Consider the following 14478-nt stretch of genomic DNA (forward strand, 5'->3'; position numbering starts at 1 on the left):
AGGGCCCTGCCGACACAAACCAGTCTGTGATTCTATGAACTCTCATTTCTAATGCCTCTATTAAAGAGGGATTAAAGATATGTGTGCATGCTGCACACAGCAAACTTTACATAGCTCTACAAATTTTTTTGCTACCTGAGTAGGCATGAGTTCTAGATCACTTCAAAGGTCAGCCAGAATATAATGAATCTTAACAGTCTTATCTTAACAGCAGTATAGAATCTGTCCATAACAGAATACCTTTAAGTCTTTTAAAAGGTCTGTTTTTCTCAGATTGGCTACCTGTCTGATTTAAGAGCAACATCTTCTCTTTTTTTTTTTATGAGAGATGTAAAATAAACTGAGTGAATACTTTGAGATCTTACTGTCCCAGCAAGTTTAAGACCTCTACAGGTCTCCCACCTCCTAGGAAAGAGATGCAAAGAGGCTGCCTGGTTTTGAATAATTTGAGTAGCTTCCACAAACCTTATTCTAAGGTCCCACATTTTTCTGTGACAATCTGTGTGTAATGTTTGAAACACTGCTTTCAGTACCAACATTATTTTTGTGCAGTTGAACTTTCATGCAATATTAAATACAATAACAAGTTAATCAAGCTTTAATAATTAAGCAGTGCTTGACTTTTACTACTACAGTGAAAAACCAAAGAAAAACAACATATTCATACTTTAAAATAACAAAACCTTCACAAAGGTAAATTTTCCTTAAACCACCAATGTAAAAACAGTACAATTCATTTTCACATCTATTTCTCTCTTTGTTATCACAACAGCACAATGCCCAAGCAAGCACATACAAGTAATTGTTAAAAACAATCCACTTATTTGGCAATTAGATAACAGATATTCTGTTCCCATTTGGTTCTAACTACTGTCTGACATTATTTTATACTGAAATTGTCTTTTGATAATGTCCATTAAAGGAAAAAATTAATACCTGCTATAATGTTCCCAGACTGTGCAACCACTTTGAATCCATCAGCTACTTTATCCACACTATCTCCGTGAGTGAGAAGCACAAGCTCTTCCTTCTGAAGGCCCCTAAACAAAGATTAAAAACCAGAATCAAAAAAAAAAGAACAAAAACCTAACTACCTGCATTTCCAAGATAAACCCTTAGGGATTCCAATAAAAGCCGATCTCAGCTGACCAGGCCCATTTGAAGTAGATGCAGAATTTCTTTCCCAGAAACAGTCATCTCCACCTCCAAGATGCCTCTGTTGGAAGCTGCATAAGTTCTTGTACATCCTTCATTCAAGAGGAATTTAATTCAGAAAGGAGTGTGATTTGGTTTTTTTGTTTATGGATTTTTGTGGTTTGTGGGGGTTTTTTGGGTTTTGTTTTTGTTATGTTTTTTTGGTTTTTTTTTTAACAAACATGCCAATATTGAAGTATTCCCTCTTTGACATGTAGAATCATCTAGAGTCAACCAGGATACTTGGAATCCTGCTTTTTTCAATGAAGTGAAGCTTTCTTGCTCAAAATTGTGTTTTCAGGACAATTTGGGCACCTCAGGCTTTAGGCAGCATACAAGGTTCTGCAGTAGCCCTACAGAGGAAGTTAATACCATCGGAGTGTCAGGTATGAGTAGACTATTAGAATTCTTACAAGGAACTTGAGAGGCATTGACAAACTACCAAGAAATCCAATTCTGGTTTTATAAAACATCACAAAGCAATTTTAAAGGAAGGTAGAAAACAAATGGTTTCAAGGTTTTCTATTACCTTTCAAAAACTGGGTAGGTGCCAGCCAATACAAAAGTAATGTACTGCAAGAGCTTAACACAAAGATTCTCATGTTGCAGTACACTTTACAGTGTCTCAATGAAGATATTCTACTGTGAAATAAGGGGTTTACACAATATTGCAAGCAAATACATCTGCATTTCTAGAGTCAGTTGAAAAGTTATGCCTAAATATTAAAATTACTAACTTGTAATTACTTGTAAATACTAACAACAAACACAGTTGTAAAAGTTTTATTAGAAATTATCAGGTAAGCATGGGTGCAATTTCACTATTTTCTTTAAAATAACCTTCCTCTCATCCAGACACCAATTTCCAGACTGGTATTACCAATATTATTTTGATCACTTAAAATGCCTATTCACCTGAACAGAGAACACGTGTTATCCAGAGTAATGTTGAACACTCCATCTTCTCTAACACTCTTCTTGTGCACCGTACCTCCAAATACCTTATTCATCATCTGTCAAAACAAAAATACTACATGAAAAAGCACCACACAATCTAGTACCACTTTACACCTCAGTCAGCCAATGACTGACAACAGCTCTAGCCCTTCAATACATACCAATCTAGTTTTCCAGGACTATACTTATTTAATATATTGTTTTCCAAAATGAGAAGAATTCTATTCAAAATTAACCATTTTTCTGTATTGGGCTCATTCCATTCTGCCAGCATAACCAGAGACCGCTGCCGCACATGACGAGCAGCAGAAATCCACAACAGTAGACAATAGGTAGAGATTTGCAAAATAATGCATACTTAGTGGTGTACCTCTACTTGCACTTACAAACGGCTGCTCTGCAAATCAGCTGAGTATCTGAGGCCAGTTATCATAAAAAACAGTTAAGCTGCTGAACAAAAACCTCAATCATCCTTCAGTTAAGGGCTCTCAGATAGGCTGGAACTTCTCAAAATCTGGCTCCTCAGTGCTGGTGAACCAGTGAAAAGCTGGAGTCTATTCCCTTAGTGCTATTTTTGTAACTTTATAATCCTTGCTATATTGGAACAGTACAATTGTCAGCCAGGTTTTTTTCTTTCCAAAACCTCACCTTGTCATTTGGAATTAAGATATCTGCATTTTAGATTTCACAAGTCTCAAAATAAAGACTTTTTTCCTTGCAAACATAACTGGCAACTTAAATATTTTTAGTTTCACCTTCCAACTACTTTAATTTTCAGAGACTTAAGGCTTCATTTTAGACCTAATTTGATATACTTCCTGTGCTTGACTGATTTCAATCTTTTATAATGAAGTAGTAGTGCATTAACACACACACCTGACTCATTCCTGTAAAGGCAGCCTTAAGGGATTCCCCTGCTTGAGGCTAGCTAACCTGATTTTCAATTTCCTCAACATTTTAAGGCACATCTTAACATAACACACATCTTCCTTTAGAACAGGGAGTGACAACGTTGTTTCCCTAATTACCAGCCTTTCTAAAGGAGTTTTTCCAGTCATTATTCAGCACCTCTGAAGGCCTAGTAAATTACTAACCCTGGAAATAAACAAGAAGCACAAGCAGAAGTCATGCATCTAATTCATCCCTTGCCTCCTTGGAAGTTTGTTTCTTCACTCAGCTTGGATCCACTAGATCACTGCAGGATCACCAGTCAGTCCCAAGGTAAGTAAGAGTGATTAAACACCCACCCACCCAAACACTTAAGAACATGCTAGAAACATTCCATGCTTGAAAACCAAAGGGAAACACTATTTCACTTGTGTCCATGGCATTGTCCAATACCAACCAGACAGAATTAGTGAACAACTGCCAAGTTATATTTATTGCAACAAAAAAGGCAGTGTGGAGCTCAATTCACAGCACTTAAGCAAAAAAACATTTATGCTATTGATACCACAGAGCCAAGAGAGGAATACACAGTATGCTCAGTTTAACAATTAGGACTTTAAAAGTATCTTTTGCACATGCAGCATACTGCTTATATTTGAAAAGCAGGTCCTTTAGCAGGTCATCTTCAGTTACTATCAGAAATGAGGCCTACAAGACAGCTGTAGACAAACATATCTCTCAACAGCACCTGCATGCCATAGCAGATTCCAAGAACTGGTTTTCCTATTGTAAATATTGCTGGGTCGAACCATGGTGCATCTTCTGCATACACAGAGTTTGGTCCTCCAGATATAATGATAGCTCTGCACAGAAAAGATAAGGAAAACATCAACTCAAATATATTGTTTTAAAATATCTTTTTTTGCTTTAAACATTGACATTGTCTTATAACACTTTTAGAACTCTGTATATTCTAATATAAATTTTAACACAGGTATCCTAATGTATAGCTTCACTTTACTATGCTATGGCTATCAAAACCAGCAGCTTACCAGAGACTTATTTCATCAGTTCACACAAAGTCAAATATAAACCATCCCAAAAAATGACTGTACTTTAAATTCCCTGTAGCCATGTGTCAACTCTGCAAGAGAAGATAACTAGGATCAAATGCAGAGTACTAGCATTAAGATATATATACTTCATGATGTCTGTGCCATCTGGAGCAGAACTGCATTCAGAAAACCAAATTTCTAGAGCTGCTGAGAAAATGTCCTTTAATCCACCCTGATTAGGAAGTGAGATGGTATTAGCAACAAGTTGTGAATTATAAGTCCAATACATGCAAGCATGTATGGTTTGAAGTTCACAGCTCACACATAACAGAATGTTAAATCTTTCCAAAAGGGAAGAGAGAGCTTTTGCAAAACACGAGGATCTGCAAGACCATGAAACGGCAGAAGCACCAGCCAGTTGGGCAATGCTTTTTGGCCTTGGCCCAGAATCGAACATGGGTGCACCAGACCTTGGACTCATGTACTGTTTATTTCACAGAGAACATCAAATTTGTAATTCAGAGAGAGAAATGCAAAACAGGATGAGACAAGTTGCATACAGGGGATTAAATGCACCTAACAAAGCCGCCTTCTAGCATTATTTAGTGTTTGTCATGCAAGTACTAACTGAATAAAATTTGTCTATTTTTAAGCAGCAGAAATGGGCAGTGCGATTACAACACCTCTATCACCGGCAGAAATAATCATGTAGTAACAAGCCCATGTACTAAACACCACCTCTCAACTGCAGTTGTGCAGGGTACATGCGCCCACTGACGCACGGCTAGATCTCCCCTGCAGCCCACCTCCGCAGCCCCAGCCTGAGCTCCGCATTTCAACGCGCAGGCACCCCTCAGAGCCAAGTACAGTGACTTGTGCATTGGAAGAGGCAGCATTCATTTATTTTTATGTCAGGATCTAAAGTGAGCTCTGGCATAAGCATTCAGCCGACATAGGTGTTTCACACCATACCAATCCTGACAACTAGTACCTGCTGTACGTGTACAGGCACTTCTGTTCCACTTGGAGACACAGTAATTTCCGAAACTCAGACACTGCTAGAAAGTGCCTGAAGACACTCAGCATCTGATGGCACTACTGCTTCTAGGAACTCCACATACAGAAGCATCTGCTCAAGTGTTATATGTACAGAACACTATTTAATACTAATTAAAGGAAATTAACCACACCTACAAACAGAACATTCTTACAAGAAGTTGAAAGAGTTATACACTGTCCTATTCAAAAAGTAAAGTCTTAAAAATCAGGTTTTTTCCACACCAATTAAAATCCCACAAAACACAGAAAGGCTATTCAATGTGTCCAAGTATTAATGAAAAAAAATATGATCTGAGGGTGAGAGAGGAACCTTCATCTCAGCTGTCCAGGAGAAATTAAAAATAGCATGGGGTATAGATTTTGAAAGTTGTAATATAATTTCTTACATATCTTCTTGCATTGGTACAAACATACCTTTCTCTGGTTTACCTTAAACAACTTCCAAAACAACCTGACATAGCTTTGGAAAGCCTGTTTGCAATGGATTAAAGGCACATCAGGAACCACATAAAAATACCAAGAGTAAAAGACATGCATTGATACCCCAACCTCAGGACTCACCAGAGCTCAGACTAACACCAGCACAGCCCCCAACCACAGCACCTCCTCGGCTCAGGACCACAGTCTTGTGGAAGCTGCTAACATTTGTCACATTTAGATGAAACTTGTCACTAGAGCTTGTTCTGAAATTATGAAAATCGAGGAGCTGGCTTTTTGAACACAACATGTAAATGCAGTTTAGCAAAATGTTCAACCTCGGTGCCTGTGTCAAACCTTAGCACAGACCAAAGCGCAGCTCCTTGGCTGATTCAATGCATGAGCCGCAACACGGAAGCCTGACTATCCCCATGACACATGGAACATATATCAAAATGCTGCAGTAAAACCATGAACTCATTTTTACAGTGGTCACTGAATAGAAGGCACCCAACGGCTGCGTCAGTATTTGTTGTGCTCTCCTGGACGCAAATGATTGACTGAGACTGTAGACACAGAGCTTACTGACCAACCTGGGTAACCGATAACCTGAAACCACCATCTTAAACCTTGAGAAGTGACCTTTTGAATGAAGAGGGTTTGCCATGTTTTAGAAAACAGTTACTTGGAATAACAAGTCCAACAGGTCTCATCACAAGATTTTGAAGAACATTCAACTGTGAAAAGAACGGAAGAAAAGGCCTTCCCACTACAAACCTGTATCAATACAGCACAGATCTGAGACCAAATATTGTTAGGGCTATGACCCACACCTCAAACCCAACACACAGGAGGACACATGAACTCTTCAAACCAGTAATTAGGCACGTCCATCTTTTACAGACTTGATTGTTGGAGAATTATAAACAAGATCTGACAAGAGAAGGTATTTTTCGCAACACTTCTGAATGAGAAACTCTTCACACAACAGCTACCTGACAGATCCAGCAGTTCCTTGTTTTTCTGCTGTCTGTGTTTTCAGAAGAGATCAGTAAGTTCCTATGTGACTTACTAAAATATACTGTTTACTGCTTCACTAATTATCATTGATTAGAAAAATGCAATTCTGCAGCAAAGCACTGCCTTATCTGTTGTCGGGCTCAACCAAGAAGCAAACATGCACTGTATTTCTGGATTTGTACCAAACTGACAAAGTAAGGTCTTTGATCATTTGTACACTTCAGGGAATTTATGGGCCTCACATGAAAGAGTGGCAGGCCCTGGTAAGCTTACTAAAACTAGAGAAATGCACAAAGTACTACGTGATTGTGAGACCTTTTCTTGCTGCAAGTGGTAGTTTCAGTTAGTTATTTTAGTTGCTTCCCAGAAACAGACATGATTTACCACAGTATCTTCAGTATCCAAGTTTGATTTTCTTAGTTTAATTTAAAAAAAACTATTTTAGAAACTCACAAGACTTGTTTTCTTTATTAACAGCTACCCTAGTTTAACAGGTAAAACAGCAAGATGATCTAAATTTTTGCAGATACATATTTAAAACACAACCTCTCAAATTATACTTACAAATGGAAATTATTAAAACATCATTAAGGCATGAAGAAGCAAATACACAAAATTCATATTGTTGCACAAGTGTCCCCAGCAAAACCCAGGTGTTTCTGTGGATAAGCAAAAGATGCAATCATTAACACCCCTACAATGAAAGCTATGGCACATCAAAACCCAGGCAATTACCACCGCTGCCAACACCCAGAGATACCACTAGACTGAAAGGAGAGAACAAGCAGAACAGAAAGGCAGAGGCATCACAGGAAACGACCTACCGAAACCCTTGTTCTCTGATTGCAAAGGCTGGCGTTTCCAAAGGGAAGATCTCGGACTGGACAAACAGCTCACGCACCCGACGATCTATGACTTTTCCATACTGCGCTCCGGCATCGAGTATGACAACAGCTCCCTCGTAGCGGTGCTGCCCATCCTTGAGGTCTCCTCCGGCGCTCTCCGGCTGTGAACATCACTCACATCAGTGCTTTACAGCAACACATTGCAGACCACAGACTTTAAGCCAGGTCTCTTAAACAACTGACCCGCAAGAAACATCTGCAAAGCTTGCTAAGGTTGCCTATATGTTAATTACAATTAAAATTATAAAGGCTAGCCGAGAAACTTTAACTGAAAAAATCCTCAAGTTTGTAAGGACCAGCAGACCCACCGGCAAGATAAAGGGACATACATCAACACAGCACATCCCTCCCAAGCAGGCACACAAACATGACATCCCCATCCCCCAAAACAAACAGGGCTCAAATCAGAGAAGAAACAGACTAACAAACTAACAAAGGCAGAGCTTTCCATAAATAAAGTCATATGCCCTGTTCACCACTCCAGCCACTCTGGCTTTTTCCATTTTACAGTTCCATATGAAACCCAGCACACTGTGTGATAATTAAGAGCATGTGCCTTTTTCTCAAGCAAAACAGGACAGTGCAAAGTCAGAAGAAAAATGTTTTTCCCCATCACGCTCCCTTATAAGCTGAACTTTCACTTAACATTAGCTCCTGGAGAGAGCAAAATGGAGAAATAGAGAACGAGCATCTCTGCTAAATGATTTTTTGGAAGAAAACCCAAACAAACCAAAACCAGCTTTTGCATGCAGCATTCAAGCAGATTGCATATTGGAACAAAGCAATGATTCTCTCTGACCCCATCACATTCAAATTGGTTGCCCAACTTCAGCTAAATCTGAAAGAGGGCTAGAAAATTCAAGGACAAGTTTCTTCTTTAAAAAAAAAAAAAAATTGTGAAGAGAGGCAGCTGTTCCATGTAAGTGTCCTTATCAGAGGACCTTCAAGGAAGAACATGAACACAACCACACTGTAAGACACCAAGAAATTAATGCAGGAAAAATTCCACTGCTTAAAGAAATTGCTTACTCTGGGGGTGTTTTTCTCTTAACTTAAAGCCTACACTGTTTCCTTGCCAATGTAGTTTGATGAAGGGAAAACTGGGAAGGGTTTTACTTCAGCAAACACTGCCACAAAACACATCTTGAAGCTTATGACCGTTTCAAGTTTTAATCATGGTGTGTTGGAGTAGTTCTGCATATTTGTACCAGGCAACACATCCTTCCACCCAGGGCTCACAGGAGGTTCCCGCCTGCTGCTCAGGCTCTGAAGGAAGCTGGGGCAGCCTGCCGCAGTATCTCCACATGGGTCAGACAATCACCCCCACATACACCAGTGGTCATTCTGGAGGAGCGCATCATCCTGCTGGGACACGCTGTTCCCAACGAACACGTAGCAAAGGCTGCCTTTGAGCTTTCTTCCTCAGATACCAAGGGACACTGCAGGAAACTGTGCTCAAATTAGTCAAGGAAGGCAAGCATGCTGAAAACTTCCAAAGTTTACACTAGCTGGAAAAGGTTTTATCTAAATTAAAGGACATAAGCAGAAAAAAAAATTGTGCTAAATCCCTCAAAAGCCTGAATCCAGGTTAAGAGTCAATTTCTTGATTTCCTTCCTTCAGCTGGTAGCTGAGCTGCCCGAAGGGCAGCTCTTAATGTCTTATTAGTCTTGGGTTACGCAACAAAAAGGGCACAAGCTGGAGGAAAGCAGACTTCAGCAGCAAACACCCCTCCAAGCCCCCTGGTCAGATGGAGAGGCCCACAGAAACGTCTTCCCTTCCAGTGGAAGAGTGGGAATCACTTTTAGAGTAATTCTGGGCATTTTCACCTAGCAACTTCTAAATTAGCAGTTCATACGAGAAAGACCAATGTCCTTATTCTTTCTTGATCCCATCCTGTGGCAAACACTGTTCCTTGCAGTGCTTTTTCCTATTAACCCTTTAACTGTTTCAGAGCACATGCTGTAGCTTGTGCCATGATGGGACAGAGCTCCACAGCCCTCTCTGCTTAGCGCCCAAGACTGTCCACTTCCACCTGCAAGAGACCAGGGTGGGATGTAAGCAGCCCACCCCAGACCCCTGGGCAAGCCACAGGCACACAGCCAGCCCTTGCACAGATGGGTCCCACCTGCCAGCAATGCTAGCCACACACTGTACCCTAGCATCTCCCAACCTGCAGATCACTCCTAAGAACCTGCAGAATTGAGTAAGAAGAAAGTAGCACCATTCTGTGAAAGCAGCTTTTACATTTTACAATTTAAAAAAAAAAGCATGACAACCTAAGTTATAGTTGGCATCAGCTCAGCTGGACCGATGACCAAGTGTTTACATTTGTAGCTAGTAAATAAACCTCATTTTCAGTGCCCTACCCTGAAGGCAGTAAGCTGCTCTGAGCAGTCAGGTGTAGTTAGCTGGGCTCAAGGAACAGCTGTGGGGGACACACACACATGAAAACACAAACAGCTCAAATTTCTATCAGGAGTAGTTTGAGAAACGTTGCATACGGAGGCGTAATTAGGTCTGTATCCCAAATGAACATGCAGCTTTGTTAGTTCTCCTCGGCAAAAGCAGGACAGTGACATGTACCCCTTGGGCGCAAGACCAAACCAGCCAAGCCTCTGCACTGCAGCCACCCAGATGTGAGCGCTCTGTTCCTGAGTGGCAAACCCCACATGAAGCCATCCCCTCACTCTCGCAAAGTACAGCATCATTTTGCACAATGTTCAGAGGAACACCTTCACAGATTGCAGCATCAACATTAGAATTACTTCTTAATTGTTTACTCGGCCCTGAAAGATGGCTATTAAAAACTTCAAGTAATAGCTCATTGCCCAGGTTTCGCTGGAAGTCCATTAGTACCCTCCCAAAATCTCAAAAGCCTCTAACCAGCACTCAGGTTTTCCCTCAGAAGATGCTATGGGCATTTAGGCTAAAATCCAGTAGAGGCACTGCAACCATTGAGCAACACTGATCTCCTTAGGGGGAACATGTAAGATCAGCAAGACAACACACACCTCACAAGGGAAAAAAAAATAATTAAAATTTTAAAAAAAATCATTCAATTGGTGGCCTAATAACTCACTGCTCCCTTAGATGTGGGCTTAAGAGTAAACTACAGGCTGAAATAGCTCTCCCACTATTACGCAGGGCACTGCCCACTGTCCTTTTCTCCTGTAGGCAACCTTGCTGCACGTCTCCAGCACACATCCAAGCAAGCCTCATCCTGGGAGTTAACACAGACAACCACCATCACCACACAGACTGTGTCAGAGCAGCTTTTGTACTTCTCTTTTCAGCTTGAGTAGAACTGTAAGGAGGTTCAGCTCCGAAGAGAGCCCAACAGAAATGCTACCATAAATTACACAGAAGAAGAGGAAGAAGAAAGGCATGCAGGCAGTACAGGATCTGGCTTTATTTATTTAATGGCATAGTTCCAAGGGTAGAGATTTTGAACCCAAATTTAACAAGGGAAAATTAATTTAATATAACGAAAAAAGGAACAGATGCTGTTAACATGCAGCCAACATGGCAGTTCAGCCCATGCATTTGTATACCGTATGCGTGCCAGGAGAAAGATGAAGAGGATACCAGACAGCCCAGCTCCTGCAGGGACAGGGAGGGTGTATGGAGCCAACACCTCTTCCTAGTGTGGATTCTCCAATTTCTAACAAAAGAGCTTGTTCCCCTCAGCAGGGGTATAACTAGAGTTCCTTGTCTTCTCCTGGTCTATTTTCACAAAAATGTGGACAACTTGCTATTTTTGAGAACTTCTGTAGAAGCTGGTTTGACAGCTGTCCAAGGCGGTTCAGGCACTGGGGCATAGCAGAGGCACCATTCTTATGTCCCAAGAGTGGAACTAAAAACAGCATGGAACTTGTGTATGCCAAGAAAAAAAAAAAAAAGGGGAGGGGGGGGAAGTCTATATTCAGCTAGTTTAAATCACAAGCTACCCTGAAAACCACATCATATATATGAAGGATTCCTACTGTTCTCCACGACCAATGAAACAAAGTGATTATGCCGTCAAAAAGCTGTACCTCCAGACTGCTGTTTGCCTACCATTTCACAGACCCGAGACCTGGAACTGAGGTCCCGAGTGCCACCTGAAACACATCCTCACCTCCAAGCACACTGCCATCGTGAGGATCAGCCTCAATCTATCATTTCAGCCCTACCACTCAGTTACACTGGAAGAAAAAGGCTCCCATCACTGCTGGGTTTTTTTCATGTCAAAAAAAAATGTAATTTCTATGGTAAGCTGTGGCAGGAGACCTGCCATCAGGCTTGCGTTACCAGCTAAGGACACCGCATACCTTACTCGTCAGTGTACCCACCTAGCACTTCAAACCAAGCTTAAAGGTTCCTAACACCCCACTTCTGCAGAATCAGGGAAATTTTCAGCATTTCACACACCCACACGCTTGCAGGATTTTCATTAATGCAATTTATAAAACACATTAACACAGAGAACAGTAATATTCCGGAGTACCAGGAAGCACCCGGCAGAGCCCGCTCCGCAGCGGCAGCCCCCCTGTCCGAGCCCTCAGCCCTGAGCAAACCCACACAAATAACTTCGGACAGGCCTAAACCAGGAGCCTTGATCTGGCACTTTCAAGCCAGCACAGGTTTTACAAGAGCTTAATTGCTACCCTCTGGTATTAAAATTAAGCAGATCTAAGAACACTTACTCATATTTTTCCAAAGTATAACAGGACAGGATCTCCTTCAAACTCAGGCATTCCCCAAGGCCGATACCAGAGCCCCCGACTCAGTATCTTGGGCAAACCTGAATTTACTCAAGTCGCATGCGGATTTCCAACGGCTGCTGGGACCTGGGCCCCCGCGGAAACCGCTCTCCTTCGCTCCTGTCCCCCACCTCCCGCCAGCACACGCGCTGTGGGAGAGGGGCTTGGCACGGCCTGGCACAGCTCCGGGTGCCACCGCCCCAGCAAAGGGGCCCTCGGGAGCAGCCCCAGCCAGGAAAGGGGGTTGTGTCCATGGTCAGGGAAAGGTGTCTCAGTAGGGACCCACCAAGCACTTAAAAAAGCCCGCCCAGGGTCACGTTTCCTTGCTAACTAGCGACGAACGACGCTACAAGGCTTTTATCCTACCACAGAAACACTCGAGACAACCGGCAGGGGTTTGGTTCGGAAGCTGCGTTATTAAGGACGCAAATTCAACTTCACGAAAGCACACGAGTCACGCTGTCACCCCGGCACACAAGGTACATTTTTTTTGCCACCATCGCTGCAAACCGGGCACGGGGCGACACCGGGGGCGCGAGGCAACCCGAGGGTCACCGGGACAGGGGAGCGGCCCGCCCGGGGCCTGGCGTGGCGAGCCCGCCCGGGGCCGCGGAGCCCGAGCACGGCAACTTTTGTTTGGAGCCGGCCGAAGGAGCGGCCGCTGCCCCTGCGCCGTGGCGCCCCAGCAGCGCGGCTGGCCGCTGCCCGGACCCCCAGGCCCCGGCTGAGTTTCGCCCTGGGGCTGCCGTAGGCCAAGGCGCCGAACGGCCCCGGCTCAGGCGGGCTCGGCCGCACCCGGAGCCGACCCTCCACAACAACACAACCCCCTATCAAAGCCCAGGCTGCGGAATTAATTATCTACCCAGCGGAACGGCCGCCGTGGCCGAGCGGTGCGGGGGGCGCGGGCAGCTGCCGTGCTGCAGGCACCGGCCCCGGCCTGCGCCGCAGGGCCGCCCGCAGCCCCGGGGCCGGCCGGTCCCGCCGCGCCATGTGCCCGCCAGCCAAGGCGGCGGCCGGGCCGGGCAGCGGCGGCACAAAGCGCCCGGCAGGCCCGGGCGGGCGGCGGGCAGCGTCCCGCGGCGAGGGGGAGCGCGGCGGCACTGACCTTGGCGTCTCCGTTGCAGAGGGCCATGGGGGCTGCCGGGGCGCTCCGGCCGGCGGGCAGCGGCCCCGAGGCGGGCAGGGGGAAGAAAGGGCCGCGAGGAGCCGCCGCCGCGATGAGCTAATGCCGCCCGGCTGCGCCTCCGCCGCGGGGAGGAGGAGCCCGCCCGGCCCCGCTCCGGCGGAAGGGGCGGAGCGCGGGGCCGGCGGTGGCTGCGGGGCCGGCGGTGCAGCGGATCGGGCGCGGGGCGCGGCGGGGGCCGGGCCGGCCCTGTGCGGGTGGCGGAGGTGAAGGGGAGCCCGCCCGCCCCCCGCGGCACGGGCACTTCGTGGCGTCGCGCTCCCGCGGCTCCGTAAGGGCACGGGCGGAGGCAGCGGCCGCGGCTTTCCCATAGGCGCCTCTGTGCGTCCACCGCGTGGTGTAAAGCGCATCTCTGGAGGAATTTCTTGAAAGACCCTGAGCAAGGTGCCCGCGCCAGTGGGACTCTCCCCAGAGCCGTTTTAACGCCCTTTCTCTGAACGCTAGCCCTCGCGCTTCGAGAGAGGGGAGCGAAGAAAGCCTCACTACAGGCATTGAAGTTATTTGTGAAACTACAAGCTGGGGCCTGGTTCCACTGCCGGATTCCAAGCAATGCTGTCCCAAGGACAGTAATTGTGCAATGTTTGTTCCTAGTGTTTTAATCGTATTACGCCTTTATCCATATTAAAGTCTTTCAAGGACTTTTAAAAACTGAGCGCTGGCAGAACACATCAAGTCCTGCAAACAGCAGGAGACACACAAACCGTGTTTCTGAGGGTCTAATCAGGCTGTAACTATAAATAAGGGTAAAAGACTGACACCCCCCGAAAAGATTTATTTCTGCGAGCACGGGAGAGCCGAAGAGCTTTCCTCTACCGACGGAAATAAAAAAGAGCAAAAAAATGCAACTTACTTCTTATTTTTCACCTACTATTTACTGTGCACTTAACTGCTGCCAGCCCGCGGCGGGAGCTGCGCCCGGGCCCTCACACGCGCTGCCTACAGCCCCGTACCGGGCGCCGCGGCGCCTCAGGGAGGCCCGGCAGCTGCCACCTCCGCGCCCCGCACCGCGCCGCCGCCCGCGCAACAGCCCAGGGGCAGAGCCGCCTGGGAGGCGGGG

General features: G+C 45.0%; 1 protein-coding gene across 5 annotated transcripts in view; it reads right to left on the reverse strand.

Annotated features, from left to right (window-relative positions):
* GMPS (guanine monophosphate synthase) overlaps positions 1 to 14385 on the reverse strand; it is a 32688-nt gene extending 18303 nt beyond the window's left edge. The window contains exons 1-6 of one of the 5 annotated variants that reach the window (XM_037407316.1): positions 14272 to 14286; positions 7415 to 7596; positions 7155 to 7249; positions 3788 to 3902; positions 2110 to 2207; positions 937 to 1040 (exon numbers count right to left, since the gene is read on the reverse strand). In XM_037407316.1, coding sequence (XP_037263213.1) covers positions 937 to 1040; positions 2110 to 2207; positions 3788 to 3793 — 208 coding nt within the window. In that variant the 5' untranslated portion in view covers positions 3794 to 3902; positions 7155 to 7249; positions 7415 to 7596; positions 14272 to 14286. Of the gene's footprint in view, positions 1 to 936; positions 1041 to 2109; positions 2208 to 3787; positions 3903 to 5714; positions 5731 to 7154; positions 7250 to 7414; positions 7597 to 13343; positions 13495 to 14271 lie in introns of those variants that run through there. The other 4 variants (XM_037407313.1, XM_037407315.1, XM_037407314.1 and 1 more) reach the window with 4 other exon arrangements.
* Positions 14386 to 14478: the final 93 nt, after the last annotated feature.

The sequence above is a fragment of the Falco rusticolus genome, chromosome 13 (assembly GCF_015220075.1).
Source record: "Falco rusticolus isolate bFalRus1 chromosome 13, bFalRus1.pri, whole genome shotgun sequence".
In the NCBI taxonomy this organism is placed as follows: domain Eukaryota; kingdom Metazoa; phylum Chordata; class Aves; order Falconiformes; family Falconidae; genus Falco; species Falco rusticolus.